Below are 14,267 nucleotides of genomic sequence, written 5' to 3'. Positions count from 1 at the left end.
GAGCAACAAAAGAAAGACAGAGAGGCAGGGAAACGAGTGGGAGGTGAGAAGTGAGAAGAGCTGAGTGAGTAAGCCAGTTTAAGAGTTTATAAGTTCAAGAGTCAGAGGGCATTAAGTGTGACCAAACGTGAAAGGACAGAAATGATCTGTGCAGGGATGGAAACATGTGAGTAAATGTGTGTGTGTGGGGGTGTGGGGGGTTCTCAGGAGCAGGAGTAAGGCTCTCCTCCTTACCGTCTTCATCCACGGTGAGGTCCACCACCTCCCCGGCACTCTGCCGAAGTGGCTGGATGACGGTGGAGAGGCGGTGACGGCCACGCCCGTCCTGCACCCGGTTTTGAGAGCAGCTGGGACCCCAATGCATCCTGCCATGGCCTCCCACCGACCGAGGCCTGTCCAAAACACACACACACACACACACACACACACACACACACACACACACACACACACACACACAAAACTGAATAAAGAGTCACTTGGATATTTATAAACAAACCTAAGAAACTTGACACACACAAAGATGTGTGTCTAAAGGGCAAGAATTTGTGGGCACAAGTCAGCGCCCACACACACACACAAGATCAGTCAGAGATCAGGTACACAAACACCAAACTATTTCCCGTCAGTCACCTTACTTGCCTGCTGAAAGTAAAAATGGGAGGAGTGTGACAAACCAAAGGCTTAAAAAGTGATCAACAGTGATAACACAAAAAAACTGTGTTTAACCTGAAATATTGACACCCAGGCATGGAAATTCTCCAAGTATTAAAAAAAACAAACAAAAAAACAAACAGTTAAGGCTGAAGATCATCCAAAACTGCCATTTTAGTTTGCATCAGACTTCGGAACCCCACCTATGTGTTTCAACTGAAGCCTATCAGCAGCTCGGAGCTGAAGTGCACACAGACAGGAAGGAGTCATGCCAATAAATCCACTCACCACAAATCCTGGCAGCCTGAGGTCTACATCAAAGGTCACGTGGTTACTAGGGCTCAGTCACACGACCCCCTTAAGTCTGTCCCAGTGGGGCAGTGGTGGCCTATCGGTTAAGGAAGCGACCCCGTAATCAAAAGGTTGCCGGTTCAAATCCCGACCAGACAAGGTGCCACTGAGGAGCCACTGAGCAAAGCATCATCCCCACACACTGCTCCCCAAGCGCCTGTCATGGCTGCCCACTGGCCACTCAGGGTGATGGGTTAAATGCAGAGGACACATTTCACTGTGTGCACTGCTGTGCTGCAGTGTATCACACGTGACAATCAGTTCACTTTTTTTTTTCCTCAGGTCCTCCTCTCACAACTAGCATCTTCCTCTAGCCATCTCAATTTCACAAATTGTTTTACCTCACAAAATCCCTCAATGTTTTCACCTCCTCAGTCCATAATTCCCATTCTTTCTCCCTTTCAGGGTTTTCCCTGTCTCCCTGCAACAGCAGCGGTTGCTGCGGCAGCAGCGAGCCCCAGAGACACAGGCTGCCGTAAAGCAGGGTAGTCTGAGCCGCTGTGGGTTTGGGGGAATGGCTATGTAGTGTGGGCTGAGCCAAGGGGCTCTCAGAGGTCCTATGTCTGGAGGTTAGAATCCCCCCCAAGCCCCTTGAGCACTCTGCCTCCCAATGCTGGGGCGGCCATAAACCCCTTAACCGCAGACTGCATCATTAACACATCAAAACAAAATGATTAGCAATGAGCACAGAAACCCCAGAGAGGTGTGTGTGTGTGTGTGTGTGTGTGTGTGTGTGTACTTACAGTATACCATATTTATACTGCAGCATATGTAAGTTCAGGCCACTTGGAACAATTCTCTATAGAATAAAACATCACTGACCCAAATAAATTTTGAATATAATTTCAGTGAATATATATATATATAAAATTGGTTAGAGCTGGCCAATGCTAAGATGGAGAAATAAATATTTATAGTAACAAAATCTGGACGTACAGATGTAGCCCTGGATGCAATTATCTTTAGATATGGAGAGGTTCTTAATTGGCCGATGCTACCGTCTCCCTGGACACTGTTGCCAAGCAGCCAGGGATCTCACTGCCACACCTTGGCGAAAATTCTAATTACCCACAAAGAGAGCTGGGATTATTTTGTAAATACCTGTTTGCCCCTGTGGTCAGTAAACATTTGCCTACCCTATAGGGGATGTGGGGGTATCTATATACTCTCATTCTCACAGATGCCAGGGGATGGAAGGGGGCTTCACCTATATGTGTGCATTGCCCGAAGTGTTTGTAAAAGGTGAAGTCCCAATGAGGGGGAATTATGGAGGTGGTCTGGCTGAGCAGCAACCATCAGCAGCAGGCAGCACCTGCTAAAGCAAAATGACTGACCCCAGCAAGTAAATTCAGGAGGACTTGAGGCACATGAGCTCAAACCATTCTGTACACTGTGCTGTTGTAATTCCTGAGACACACAGTTTAACATCTGGAGCCTTGGTTTAAGGTATGCAGAGGCAGTGGTTGTCCTAGCGGGTAAGGTTGCCGGTTTGAGTCCCAAATCGTCAAGGTGTCACTAAGCAAAGTACCATCTGTACACACTGCTCCCCGGGCACCTGTCATGGCTGCCCACTGCTCACTTAGGAGATGTGTTAAATGCAGAGGGCACATTTTGCTGTGTCTCTGTGTGTTGTGCTGCAGTGTTTCACCATGACAATCACTTCACTTTCACTTCAATAATGGTAGAGGTAGTAAATGTGAAAAGTTTGAAAAATCACCAATGTAGCGTAAACTTTCAAGCAATTTATTTTGTTATTGAAAAAGGGGCAAAGGGGCCTTACATAGATGCAGCAGTTAGTGACCTGACCTCACACCTCAGATTTTAAATCCAGGGTTCGGCTCTGCATGCTCTCTTCATGGTGGCACGAGTTGTGGTTGAATGAATGGTGCACGCCTGCTGCTCTGCCCAATGTGCCAGGATGGGCTCCAGAAGCTGCTTTCATACATTGGATTCAACGCTTAAGGAAAGTGAGAGAGTGAGTAAACAAATTGGTAGACAGACTACAAATGGTTAAAGCCAGCTAAATTCCGAGGAGCCTGTTAAAGGCCCCATGATACTTTGTGAGATTATTTAACATTAATAAGAGTTACCCCAGCTTGTCTGTGGTCCTGCATACATATTTTAGTTCAGTTATGCAAGACTAATTTAATTTAAAACACCGACACAACTTCCTCTCTGCACCAAACATTGTGGTTGGTGAATGGTGTTGATGTAATTTCCGCGAATGCCCACTCAACTTCTATAGGCCGCTCTCCTCCTCGTCCCGCCTGTCTCCTCATTAGGATTTAAAGGTACAGACACCGAAACGGCACGTCCTGGGGAAATATCATTGTGGAACTGGATCAAAGAGTAATTATTTCTGAACCAAGGCTGAATTTCAGACAGAGACATCAGATACAGTATTAGGGGAACTCTAAGGAAATAAAAAATGAATGTCAGGGGACCTTCAACCGAAAACGTAGGTACATATATCTGTTAGATGTAACAACATGCATTAATCAACAGTTCAGAGCAAAGTTTAATGCCCACATGGTCCTAAATCCACCACTTGATATACAGGCGTGTCAGCAGACATCCCAAACATAAACACAGTCTCTGATATAATCATTTCAGTACCATGGCTGCAACAAACCCAAACACTCAGAGAGGTTATCGGTGCGCTTATTCAGGCATTCCCATGGATGTGGATGTGACATTAGCAAAACCTCAAATGTCAGAGTCTCCTAACTTTTTGGATCATGGTCGCTATAATGAATCATAACAGCCAAGTAAAAGTTAACATGCATGGGATGAAGCAGAAGAAAGGTGAACAAGTAAAGGCAGAAACTATACTTGCTATGAGCTATGTATGCGTATCCGTACACAGTTGTGTTGTCAACGTTCGTCCTGATATACTTGCGTTTGTACAGTGCGTTGTGACCTGTAGTGTGTACTCCTTACCACCAGGGTTCAGTGTTGAGTCCGCAAACAAAACGAATGAATGAATACCCGTATCTTAAGAGAGTAATCTGTTGAGTGCTAACCTTGCATTTCCAGCCCTTATAAACTTGCGCCGGTATTGCATGTCCGTATACGATCCATTCATTTTTGAGTACGTACACAAAAACCGACGCAAGGAACGCAGGATACGAAATGCATCTGTACATACTTCTCTCCAGCTTTGTAGCTTTTGTTCATTATAAACACACACAAATACACAACCAACCCAACACTACTCAACCTACAACCTCTCTCGCACATCACTTGTGAGAAAGCAGATTTCTCTGAATAGAGAGCGGCTACGAGAAAGCGAGCATGCGTACAGGAGGAAGGGAGTCAACAGAGAGGAGTGGACGAGGGAGGGGCAGAGGAGGAACAGTTGAACAGGTTCATCTGGCCCCCACCAGCAGGAGGAATGCATCCGGGCAGGAGGAGTCAGACAGGGACTACCAGCCGAAAAACAACCCTTCAACGGCTCCCAGATCTGCCTCACGTGTTCCTCTTACTACCTAAAAAGTCTGAAATGATGCTAAATGTTTACCACCCAGGTCCAGCTTGAACACACAGCTCGCCCTTTATTTATTCATTACCACCCCCCCACGACCCTGGTCACAGGTCAGGCGATTTGCTGGAATACGTGGACTAGTTGCCACAGCCATTTAACCCCTCATGCCCCAGAAATTCCAACACACACACACACACACACACAAGGCAGAGAACTTCTCAGCAAAAAAAAGTCAGTGCACACAGGATCAGAGATCAGATCAACATTCAACACCAGCATCTTCACTGCATTGCTGCACTCCTACAACACACACACACAAAATCACCATTAAATACAATGCTGCCTGCCATGAGATCAAGAAAAATAGGCTTCCTGACCTTTTCTAAATTGGATCTCGGATGCTGTTGTCTTAAACCCACAGGGAATACTTCAATAAAAGAGCTGGGGGAGGGGTGTACAGTAACAAGCAATGGTACACCCATATACCAGCAACCGTGGCCTTCACAAGTGCAGCTGAAGATGCACAATCACAGGACCGGACTTGATTGATCATTATTGGTTTCCTGTTTTCACCCAGCCTGTGTGTGGGAACGGAATAGCAATGCACACAAAACCGAGGAGAACAATGGCACAGGACTGTACACGCCAGAGAGGCACAGCATTCCAGAAACTTCTCCAAACCTCTGGTCTACTCACTGCTACTGTTTACCACAGCAGGTTTTCCCACATATACTGCACATACACATCTAGGTAAGGCCCCACATACCCATGTGTTTATTTAAAATATGCTGTAATTTCCTTATAAACAGAAAAAAAGATGCGAAATAAATATATGTTTTCCTGGAATACCATAAAAAAGTACAATTACACAACATACGTAAATGTTATGCAAGACAAATAGCATTAGACTCCTTTTGCTGTGTATTATAATGTCTGAATCGTACGTGCTCTTGCTTCTGTACATTAAATAAACTCCTACATTTCCTCTGCAATGCAGTGCCCCCCCTCACATAAACACAAAAGACCACATTCAGGAGATGACAGAACATGCTCTAGGCTCAAAGCCCATTTTTGAAAATGTGCACACCTTTAAATTTCTACTACTATGAAAATTTCACATTGTGAGGTTATTTAACAAAACGGCACGTCCTGGGGAAGTTTAATTGTGAGACTGGCTAAAAGTGGCTGTAAATCTGCACCAAGGCAGAATTTCGGAAAGAGACTTCAGTATTAGAGGACCGCTGAGATCTATATAAAAGTAGGGCTGCATGATTATGGCCAAAAAAGATAATCACAATTATTTATTATTTTAAGTAAAACACATTTTTATTGCACTGTTTTAATCAAACAGTAAACGAACAAGGCTTTCATTTCGAAATGAATATATAGAGGCATCTTGTATAGACTTGTCTATACTATCGACAATGAACTGCAATATATAGAGGTGTCAGAACAGCAGCTGAGCCTTTGCTATTGGATGAGGGTGGGAAAACAGATGCTCTGCACTGTAACATGAATAACCTTATTTGTCAAACACAAACTTTTGTAAGATACAAGATGATAAAATAAAATCGTATAAAATCTTTTATGCATTGATTCTTTGTTCGCTCGTTATTACAGCCAAAGGCGGCACAAAAGTCCTGCATCTTCGCTTGTACCGTCAGAGAAGTGTGGTTGAAGGAGCTTAATCTAGAGCTGTAATTCTTGGCCTGAGCCAAGAGGTTACCACTCATACGGTCTATGCTTTTGTTTGCCCCCTGGTGGTTGGCTGTCTATTGGTTGAGAAAGTTCTTGATTTGATATGCAGCAGAGCCCGTTATTAAAATGTTAATATCAGCAACAATCATCTTCATTTAATCGTGGCACCCAAAATTTGATCGTGATTAAAAATCGATTAATTGTGCAGCTCTATATTAAAGCTAAAAAAAAAAAAAAAAGAGGGACCTTTAATAATATAAATACATAGTTAACCCCTTTTTGTCCTATTGTGTTTACTGGTGCAGTTTCTCTATTTGAACCTGTTGCTGTTACATTCCCGCATAGTCAAATATGATTTGGCAATATTTTGTAAATGAAAAAACTTCATTCACACTTAAATTGCACAGAGAAGTGCTAAAGGCACCACAGCTCCTGAGGGCCACACAGAGGCCGAGCGAAACCACACTGCTGAGCCTTTGACTTTGTTGGCAGGAACAGGAGCAGTGAGTCCTCCTGGCAATTTCAGGCTATAGCAGTGCAAAGGGAAATAAAATATCCAGTGAGATTCTCAAACTAGTGTTTAAATGAGACTGGCCTCAGTTCTCATTACCTGGTTTAATCTATATTTCTACCCCAAAGTACTTTAGTATGCGGTCAGCGATTCTACAGAAAGCGGAGCCATATGGTGCTTATTGTACACGTGTGGTAATTTCATTTGCTCCAACGAGAAAACAAGAGGGGGGATGGTGCAAAAAGTGGAAGCCGCTTTTAAACAAGATCTCAGTTCGCTGATAGCAGAGAGTGGTTGACCTGAAGGTCATGGAAAATTGGAGAGAAAAATAGGCCCTTGCGTTTGATTTTTCCAAACACATCCAGTATATGTAAGCAGCTCACAGTATGGAGTCCGTCCTTGACACCTCTGCAGCATGGGCCACAGCTGGAAGCTCAGTGCCGCCTGCTCTGTAGTGAGGTGTGCCATCACTGTATCCACTTCCAGATGTGCAATCTCCAGAAGGTACCTCCACCAACATGGATGCACAGCTTTCGCACAGTGCAAACGAACAAAGAAAAACTACATGTCTGCATTTCTTCAAACCACCTTCAAGACACCTTTGAAGGAACCTTTAACATACTTTCAAACAATAATCATGGTAGACTGTGTTGGAAAAGAACTGATTGAATCAAAGGTCCCATCCTCACAAGAAAGCTTTTTGATTTAAAAAAAGGAGCCTTATCTTAAATGTTGTTGCCCACACAGACACACAGACAATGTCCTAAACACTGTTTTAACGCCGCTCCACACCTGTAAGTAGCGCTGTTTGGTGTGTAGTCCTCCTCTGCGGTCAGTTAAACACATCGTTGTTCTCCAGCCTTGTCTGTTCATTAGAAATATGCACTGTGGAGTGGATTTCTGCTAGTTGCTTTTATGATGTTCTGCAGCACATCCACAAACGTGTTATCCATCACTGTTGTATATATGATGCATTTGGGGTTATAGGTCAGGTTGGAAGTTTGGCTAATAAGATTGGAGGTTTGATTAATTTTTCTAATATGTACGTTTTGCAGTCCACACGGATACACGGAAAGGAAACGTAACTGTTGTGGGTCCCCTGAAATGCTGTTTCCGTGTGGACGCAAGGCCAATTTTCCTGTTTTAGTGAAAAACGTTCTTGCGTGGACAGGGCCTAAATGATCCATTTGACTCACCTAAAGCCGTCTCCCACAGTGACAATCTCCACCTCGCTATCGGTGGAAGTAACGTTGATCTCCTCGCTGGCGGGCACAGCAGGGGCCGGGGTTGCCTCGATCACCACCACATCCTCGTCTAGAGCTCCTGAAAATGAGAATCTTCCATTAAACACCAATCTCCCTTAGTGCAGGTTCTGTCTGTGAGAAGAACATATTTTCTTCCATTTATGTGAAACGATTTTAGGCTTGCCATTCATGTGCTCCCTGCACAGCAGACATGCTCACCCTCATGTGTAGATGAGGCGTGTACGTGTGAGCATACAGAAAACAAAACACAACTTAAAATCCCATGTTCTGACATCCCTTGCTTCTAGTAATATATAAAATATGCCAGCAAGTGACTGGTCGATTATACAATGTTGATTGATGATCGTGAAAAAAAAATGAAGTTCAATGTCAGTGATCGGCTTTGGACATTTTTCACGATTAATAAAATGGCAGGAATTAGTATGTTTTGTGTGTGTCTTTCCATTAAATATAAACAGAGACACAGCTCCCATATATCTCAAAATCTCCGTACGCTTGGGGGATCTCACACATATTGATAGCGGCTCCCTGATACCCGCAAATTACATAAAACATCCAGAAAACTAGAGCAAGAATATGGAATAAGAGAGAAAGAACATGTGTAAAGGTGATTGTCATATAATTAGAATGTGTTCCAGTCAATAAGTGAAACTTGTATAATGTATAAACTCATTCCACTCCGACTGATATATTTCAAGTATTTATTTCTTTTAATTTTGATGATTATAAATGACTACTAATGAAGTATCTCAGAAAATTAGAATATTACTTGACACAAGGCATGTGACTGCTGAAACCCATGTCTGACATAAGTGTGTAGTGCTTGAAAAACCACTGACTCCAGCTGCAGTCCACACTTGGTGAAGCTTCCCCACATTTTCAAATGGGTTTTTATTTCACAATTCTCTCCAGGGTGCGGTTATGCTTATTATTTTTTTCTACCACATCTTTTCCTTCCCTTCACCTCTCTATTAATGTGCTCGGACACAGAGCTCGGTGAACAGCCAGCCTCTTTTGCAATGACCTTTTGTGTCCTGCCCTCCTTGTGCAGGGTGTCAATGGTCGTCTTTTGGACAATTGTCGAATCAGCAGCCTTCCCCATGATTGTGTGGCCTACAGAACTAGGCTGAGAGACCACTTAAAGGCCGTTGAAGGGGCCTTTTCACGATGTTCTAATTTTCTGAACTAGTGTTTTCATCATCATGAATGTACATTAAACAAGTTTCACTTCTTGAATGGAGTTCAGCCATTATACCTGCCTGCCTCAAAACTACCAAGATCATCCCAGTGCCAAAGAAGTCAACTGTGTCCTGCCTCAATGATTACCGGCGTACAGCACTCACACCCATCATTATGAACTGCTTTGAGAGGCTGGTTCTGAGGCACATGAAGACCCAGCTTCCACAGAATCTGGACACGCTTCAGTTTGCCTACCGGCCAAACCGGTCAACAAAAAAAGGGCTGTTTACTGACTTCAGCTCAGCATTCAATACGGTCATCCAGAAGATTGTAATGAAGTTGGACCTGCTGGGGAATAAGCTCTCTAACTCTGCAGCTTGATCTTGGGCTTCCTAACAAACAGGCCTCAGTCTGTGTCTACAGGAAATAACACCTCCAAGGTCCTCAGACTGAGCACAGGTTCCCCACAGGGATGCTGCTCAGCCCACTGCTGTTCACTCTGCTGACACACGACTGTGCTGCACAGTACAGTTCAAATCACATCATCAAGTTCGCAGATGACAACAGTAGAGGGGCTCATCACCAAAACGATGAGCGGAGATGAAACATCTGGTGGATTGGTGCCGGATTGGTGTCCACCACCAAAAAAAGTCCAGCAACATCTGCACATCCTCAGGAAGATGAAGGCCAACCTCCCTCTTCCCATCATTCTACCGGGGGGGCCATTGAGATGTTCTCTTCTGCTATATCACTGTCTGGTACGGGAACTGCACTGTTGCTGAGCAGAAGGCCCTGCAGCAGATAGTGAAGACAGCAGAGTGCATCATCGGGGTTCCACACCCACCCATCTCCCAGCTCTACGAGAACCACCTCATCTGTCGAGCTCGGAACATAATGAAGGACTCACCACCCCTCACACGCCCTGTTCCCCCTCCTACCATCTGGCAGACAGCTCTGACACATCAGAACTTTAACTGCCAGACACTGCAAGAGCTTCTTCCCACAAGCAGTCAGAGCTCTCAGTGCAACGCCATCACCAGAACACTGTTAAACTCAACAATACACTTTCAGCCTTATGCACTGGATTTTTACACAACTCAACTCATTTTGCACATCTCTGCTCTTTTTGCACATGTTTGTCTTGTCTTGTGTGTCCTGTTTGAAATATCCAACATATCCACTCACAAGCACTTGTCCAGTTATGTCCTGTTCGACCTGTTCATTGTACAGAAAAGTTGTACTTTTCTCTAATAGAGATAACCTGTACAGTATTTAAGTTTTAGTTTAGTTTGTGTGTGTGTATATATATATATATATCTTTTATGATTGCACTATGGAGGGGGCTCAGTGTGAAACATTATTTCAATACACTGTATACTGTGTATACTGTTGTACTGACAATAAACCAATCTTGAATCAGCTAAATAAATCAACTTTTTGAAGATATTCTAATTATATGAGCAGCACCTGTATGTGTGGATCACTGCATGTGTTTCGGATTCCAAAGACAAACAGCTTCCAGATCAGTTTACTTAGCAAAATAACCAGATTTCAGTGTGTGCGGGATTTTAACTTCTCAAGGAGGTTATGGTAACAGTTATAAGTACAGTGGAGCATTATGAGTTTAATTTGAGCAAGGTGAATAGTTTTGGTGTTTAAGGAAGAAAGAAATGTTCTCTTATTCTGGAACGGCCCATTCCACAAGTCAGGGGTTCATTAGCACAGTGCAGACACACAGACTCAGTTGTTAAATTCAAAGAATATACAGCAGGAAAAGAGCCAGTCAGGAGTGGATGTGTGTGTATATAGGTCAGTCAGTGCCTCTCGTGCTTTCAAGCTTTAACATTATTGTTTTTTTTTTTTAGTTGGTTCTCTCAATGCATGCTTCTGTTCCAAACACCCCAAGTCTCGGCAGACATTAGAAGGCCCACAGGCTGCTTGATGGAGGCAGACTCTGACCAGGCAGGTGTTTCAGAGACTGTGAGCACTGTTCGTGTTGCACAATCACAAAAGACATGAATTAACAACAAGTACACTCATTAAAAGCTTTTTAAACTATTTCACCTTCCAGCACTCACTGACTCAATGCTATGCAATTGTCTGCAAGAACAATGCAACTATGCTGGTCTTTGCATCATAAACGTGTGATTGGGGCAGATTCCACTGTGGCCTTTGGGTGATTTGTGCACAGCTAGATAAATCCACAGGATGCTGCTGCTGCTGCTGCTGCTTACTCCACACGAACATAATGCATACGCAACAGCATCAGCAAAACAGGAGCATGTTTACCGGAATGGCGTTACCAATCTGTCAATATATGGTGGAACACTTTTTCCATCTTCATATCTACACACATATCAAGATCATATTGTGAAAAAAAGCTGAAGTATATCAAGTATCATCAACCTTTTATCATAACTTTGTATTCATTGTGAGCCCCATCCCTAGATGTGGAAGTGAAGTGATTGTCATTGTGAAGCACAGCAAGCACAATGAAATGTGTCCTCTGCTTTTAACCAATCATCCTTAATGAGCAGTGGCCCAATGTGTGTGTCTTAAAAGTTCACATACTGCTGAAACAAGAAGGGCAGTGGTGGCCTACCGGTTAAGGAAGCGGCCCTGTAATCAGAAGGCTGCCGGTTCGATTCCCGATCCGCCAAGGTGCCACTGAGCAAAGCACCATCCCCACACACTGCTCCCCGGGCGATTGTCATGGCTGCCCACTGCTCACTCAGGGTGATGGGTTAAATGCAGAGGACGTGTGCTGCATCGTGTGCTGTGCTGCTATCACATGTGACAATTACTTCACTTCACTTAAAGAAGCAACGTTCTGAGATTTCACCCGCTTTCATTACACTCACTTCCTGGCATCCTCACATCACTTCTAATGATCCTCACTATCCATCTTTTATAATAATAAGCAAGGGTAGGGTTTGCAGTGGAGCTCTCTCCACCCACCTACTTCCCATGGCCCATGGTCTGGCCTGGGCACAGCGCAGAGACAGGGACGTTGCATTCTGCATGCGCAGTCATACGCCGCCTCGTCCCTCTCGCTGCACCTGAGGACATCTCATCTAGTCCATCAACGGGGACGACGCTTGGGTAGCGGTAGGTGTGTCCCAGCAGGTTAGCACACCACCCACGTGCCATATGCCCCAGCTTCTTTACTCACTCAATCTCTCTCCCCTTAAATACATACACACACACAAACACAAAAAAACCTGCTATGGGATATAAACAGCAGGGTCACATCCATTTCAGGTGTGTGTGTGCATAGAAAATTAAGTCAACAGCTGTTGGGTCTCAGAGTAGGCCATACTCCCCGCCCCACACACACACACACACACACACACACACACACACACTGCGGTTGTGCTAAAAGGCACACAATTGTCAAAAATGCTCATGTTTGTATGCAACAGCATAACCTGACAGAGCAATGCACAGACACTGCTCTCACACCCGTCTGAAATGCAGGGGAGGTCGAGACACCCTCTGCTATGGACTCAGCTGGTGCATTAGTTGACGTGACACGTGACCACAGTTTTTGAACATCCTAACAGGGTTAGAGCAGAAGTGAGGGGGTGAAGGGAAGGTACAGCATGTACAGGGGTCAGTGCTGTGTGCAAACAGGGTTTTAAAAAGAGAGACTGTGAAACAGGGAGGTGTGTGTGTGTGTGTGTGTGTGTGTGTGTGTGTGAGAGAGAGTGAAAGTAAGAGCTCTACAGCAATGTCCGAAACCGAATGGAAAATACCAGCCTTCACCTGCAACACTGCAGGAGATAAAACACTGCAATGATGGGAACTTTAAAAGGAATGTTCCATGTCCACGACCCTCAACCATTACAAACCAATACAACCATTCTAGGGCTGCAACAACACATCAATTTAATCGTTAAAAATCGATTACTAAAAGAGTCGGCAATGAATTTCAGAATTGATTCATTATAATAATAAAAACATTAGTTGAGCGCGGAGTGCAGCGAACATACTCTGTCTCTCTTGCACACTGATGTCTGCAGATTACGGTGCTTCACAGACAGGGCGGAGCAAAAAAAAAAAAAAAAAAAAAAACAAGCAGAGGGAGAGGTAAAATACAAGGCTATATGGGCCATAATTCGGCTGCATTTTAACGTGTGCTTTATGAAAAAAGCGCCGCTTGGAACGGCGTTTCTAACGCCCGTTGCTGCCAGTGGAAGTAGGCAACAAGCAGTGGTCTGCGCATGTTTTTTTAACACACGCATGGCGCCTGCTCAGAGCTCCCCTTTCACGCTGTGTTTCACCAAGGGTGATGGTTAAAAGAGAGAACACATTTCGTTGTGAAACGCTGCAGCACACGGTGACACAATGACAGTCACTTCACTTCTTACCTCTGCATCCCTACCACATCGACACCATCTGAGCGGTTGTTTTCTGCAGCAGGCAACATGGCCTCAAAGAAAAGAGCGAGCCTGAGCATGAGCATGTGAACATGCTCACATTTTTGCATTGCAATGAAAAGTGTATGAACAAAGGGGGTGTGTGTGAGAGAGAGAGTTTGCGAGTATGTGCATAGTGTAGAGAACAAGTTCTGTCTGTATATTTGGCAAAAGTAAATCATACATGTGTTTTTAGTGTTAGTCCATTTTTATTTTATTATTATAACAGCTCAAGGAGCAACATGTGCATTTTCTAAAAAAGTTTGTTCTGTTTTTGAATAAAGGGTTGGTTAATGATATTTTATTTTATTATTCTTTTAAATCCGATTCTGCAAAATAAATAAATAATCAGTATATTAATCGATTATTAAAATAATCATTAGTAGCAGCCCTAACCCATTCTTCTGCTGACCAATGCTGCCTGGTCCTGCTGTCCTCTCATTCTTCCACAGAGAGAGTTCTGGGTAAAACGACAGATCCAAATCCAATTTAATCCCCCTTGGAAAAGGTCTGGTACATCTTAATATAGCTTTTTAAAATCAAATTTGACCTTACAAAACAGGAAACCAGTGTTAAATTTAGGGGTGTGTATTGGCAAGGATGTTATACGATACACATTACGGTCACATAGGTCACGGAATGATTATATCATGATATTTTGTGATACTGTACATATTGTGATATTCTAGAGATCGCTGAAAATGTAA

General features: G+C 43.8%; 1 protein-coding gene across 6 annotated transcripts in view; it reads right to left on the bottom strand.

The window, feature by feature from the left end:
* rnf111 (ring finger protein 111) overlaps nt 1-14,267 on the bottom strand; it is a 35,121-nt gene that overhangs the window by 12,626 nt on the left and 8,228 nt on the right. For all 6 annotated transcript variants that reach the window (XM_028956296.1, XM_028956297.1, XM_028956295.1 and 3 more), the window contains 2 exons: nt 7,895-8,021; nt 235-392 (listed from right to left, as the gene is read on the bottom strand). In XM_028956296.1, coding sequence (XP_028812129.1) covers nt 235-392; nt 7,895-8,021 — 285 coding nt within the window. The remainder of the gene's footprint in view (nt 1-234; nt 393-7,894; nt 8,022-14,267) is intronic.

This window comes from Denticeps clupeoides, chromosome 16, assembly GCF_900700375.1.
Source record: "Denticeps clupeoides chromosome 16, fDenClu1.1, whole genome shotgun sequence".
NCBI classification, from domain to species: Eukaryota; Metazoa; Chordata; class Actinopteri; order Clupeiformes; family Denticipitidae; genus Denticeps; species Denticeps clupeoides.
Note: the sequence above shows the minus strand (reverse complement) of the source record. Positions and strands in the feature narration are given on the sequence as shown.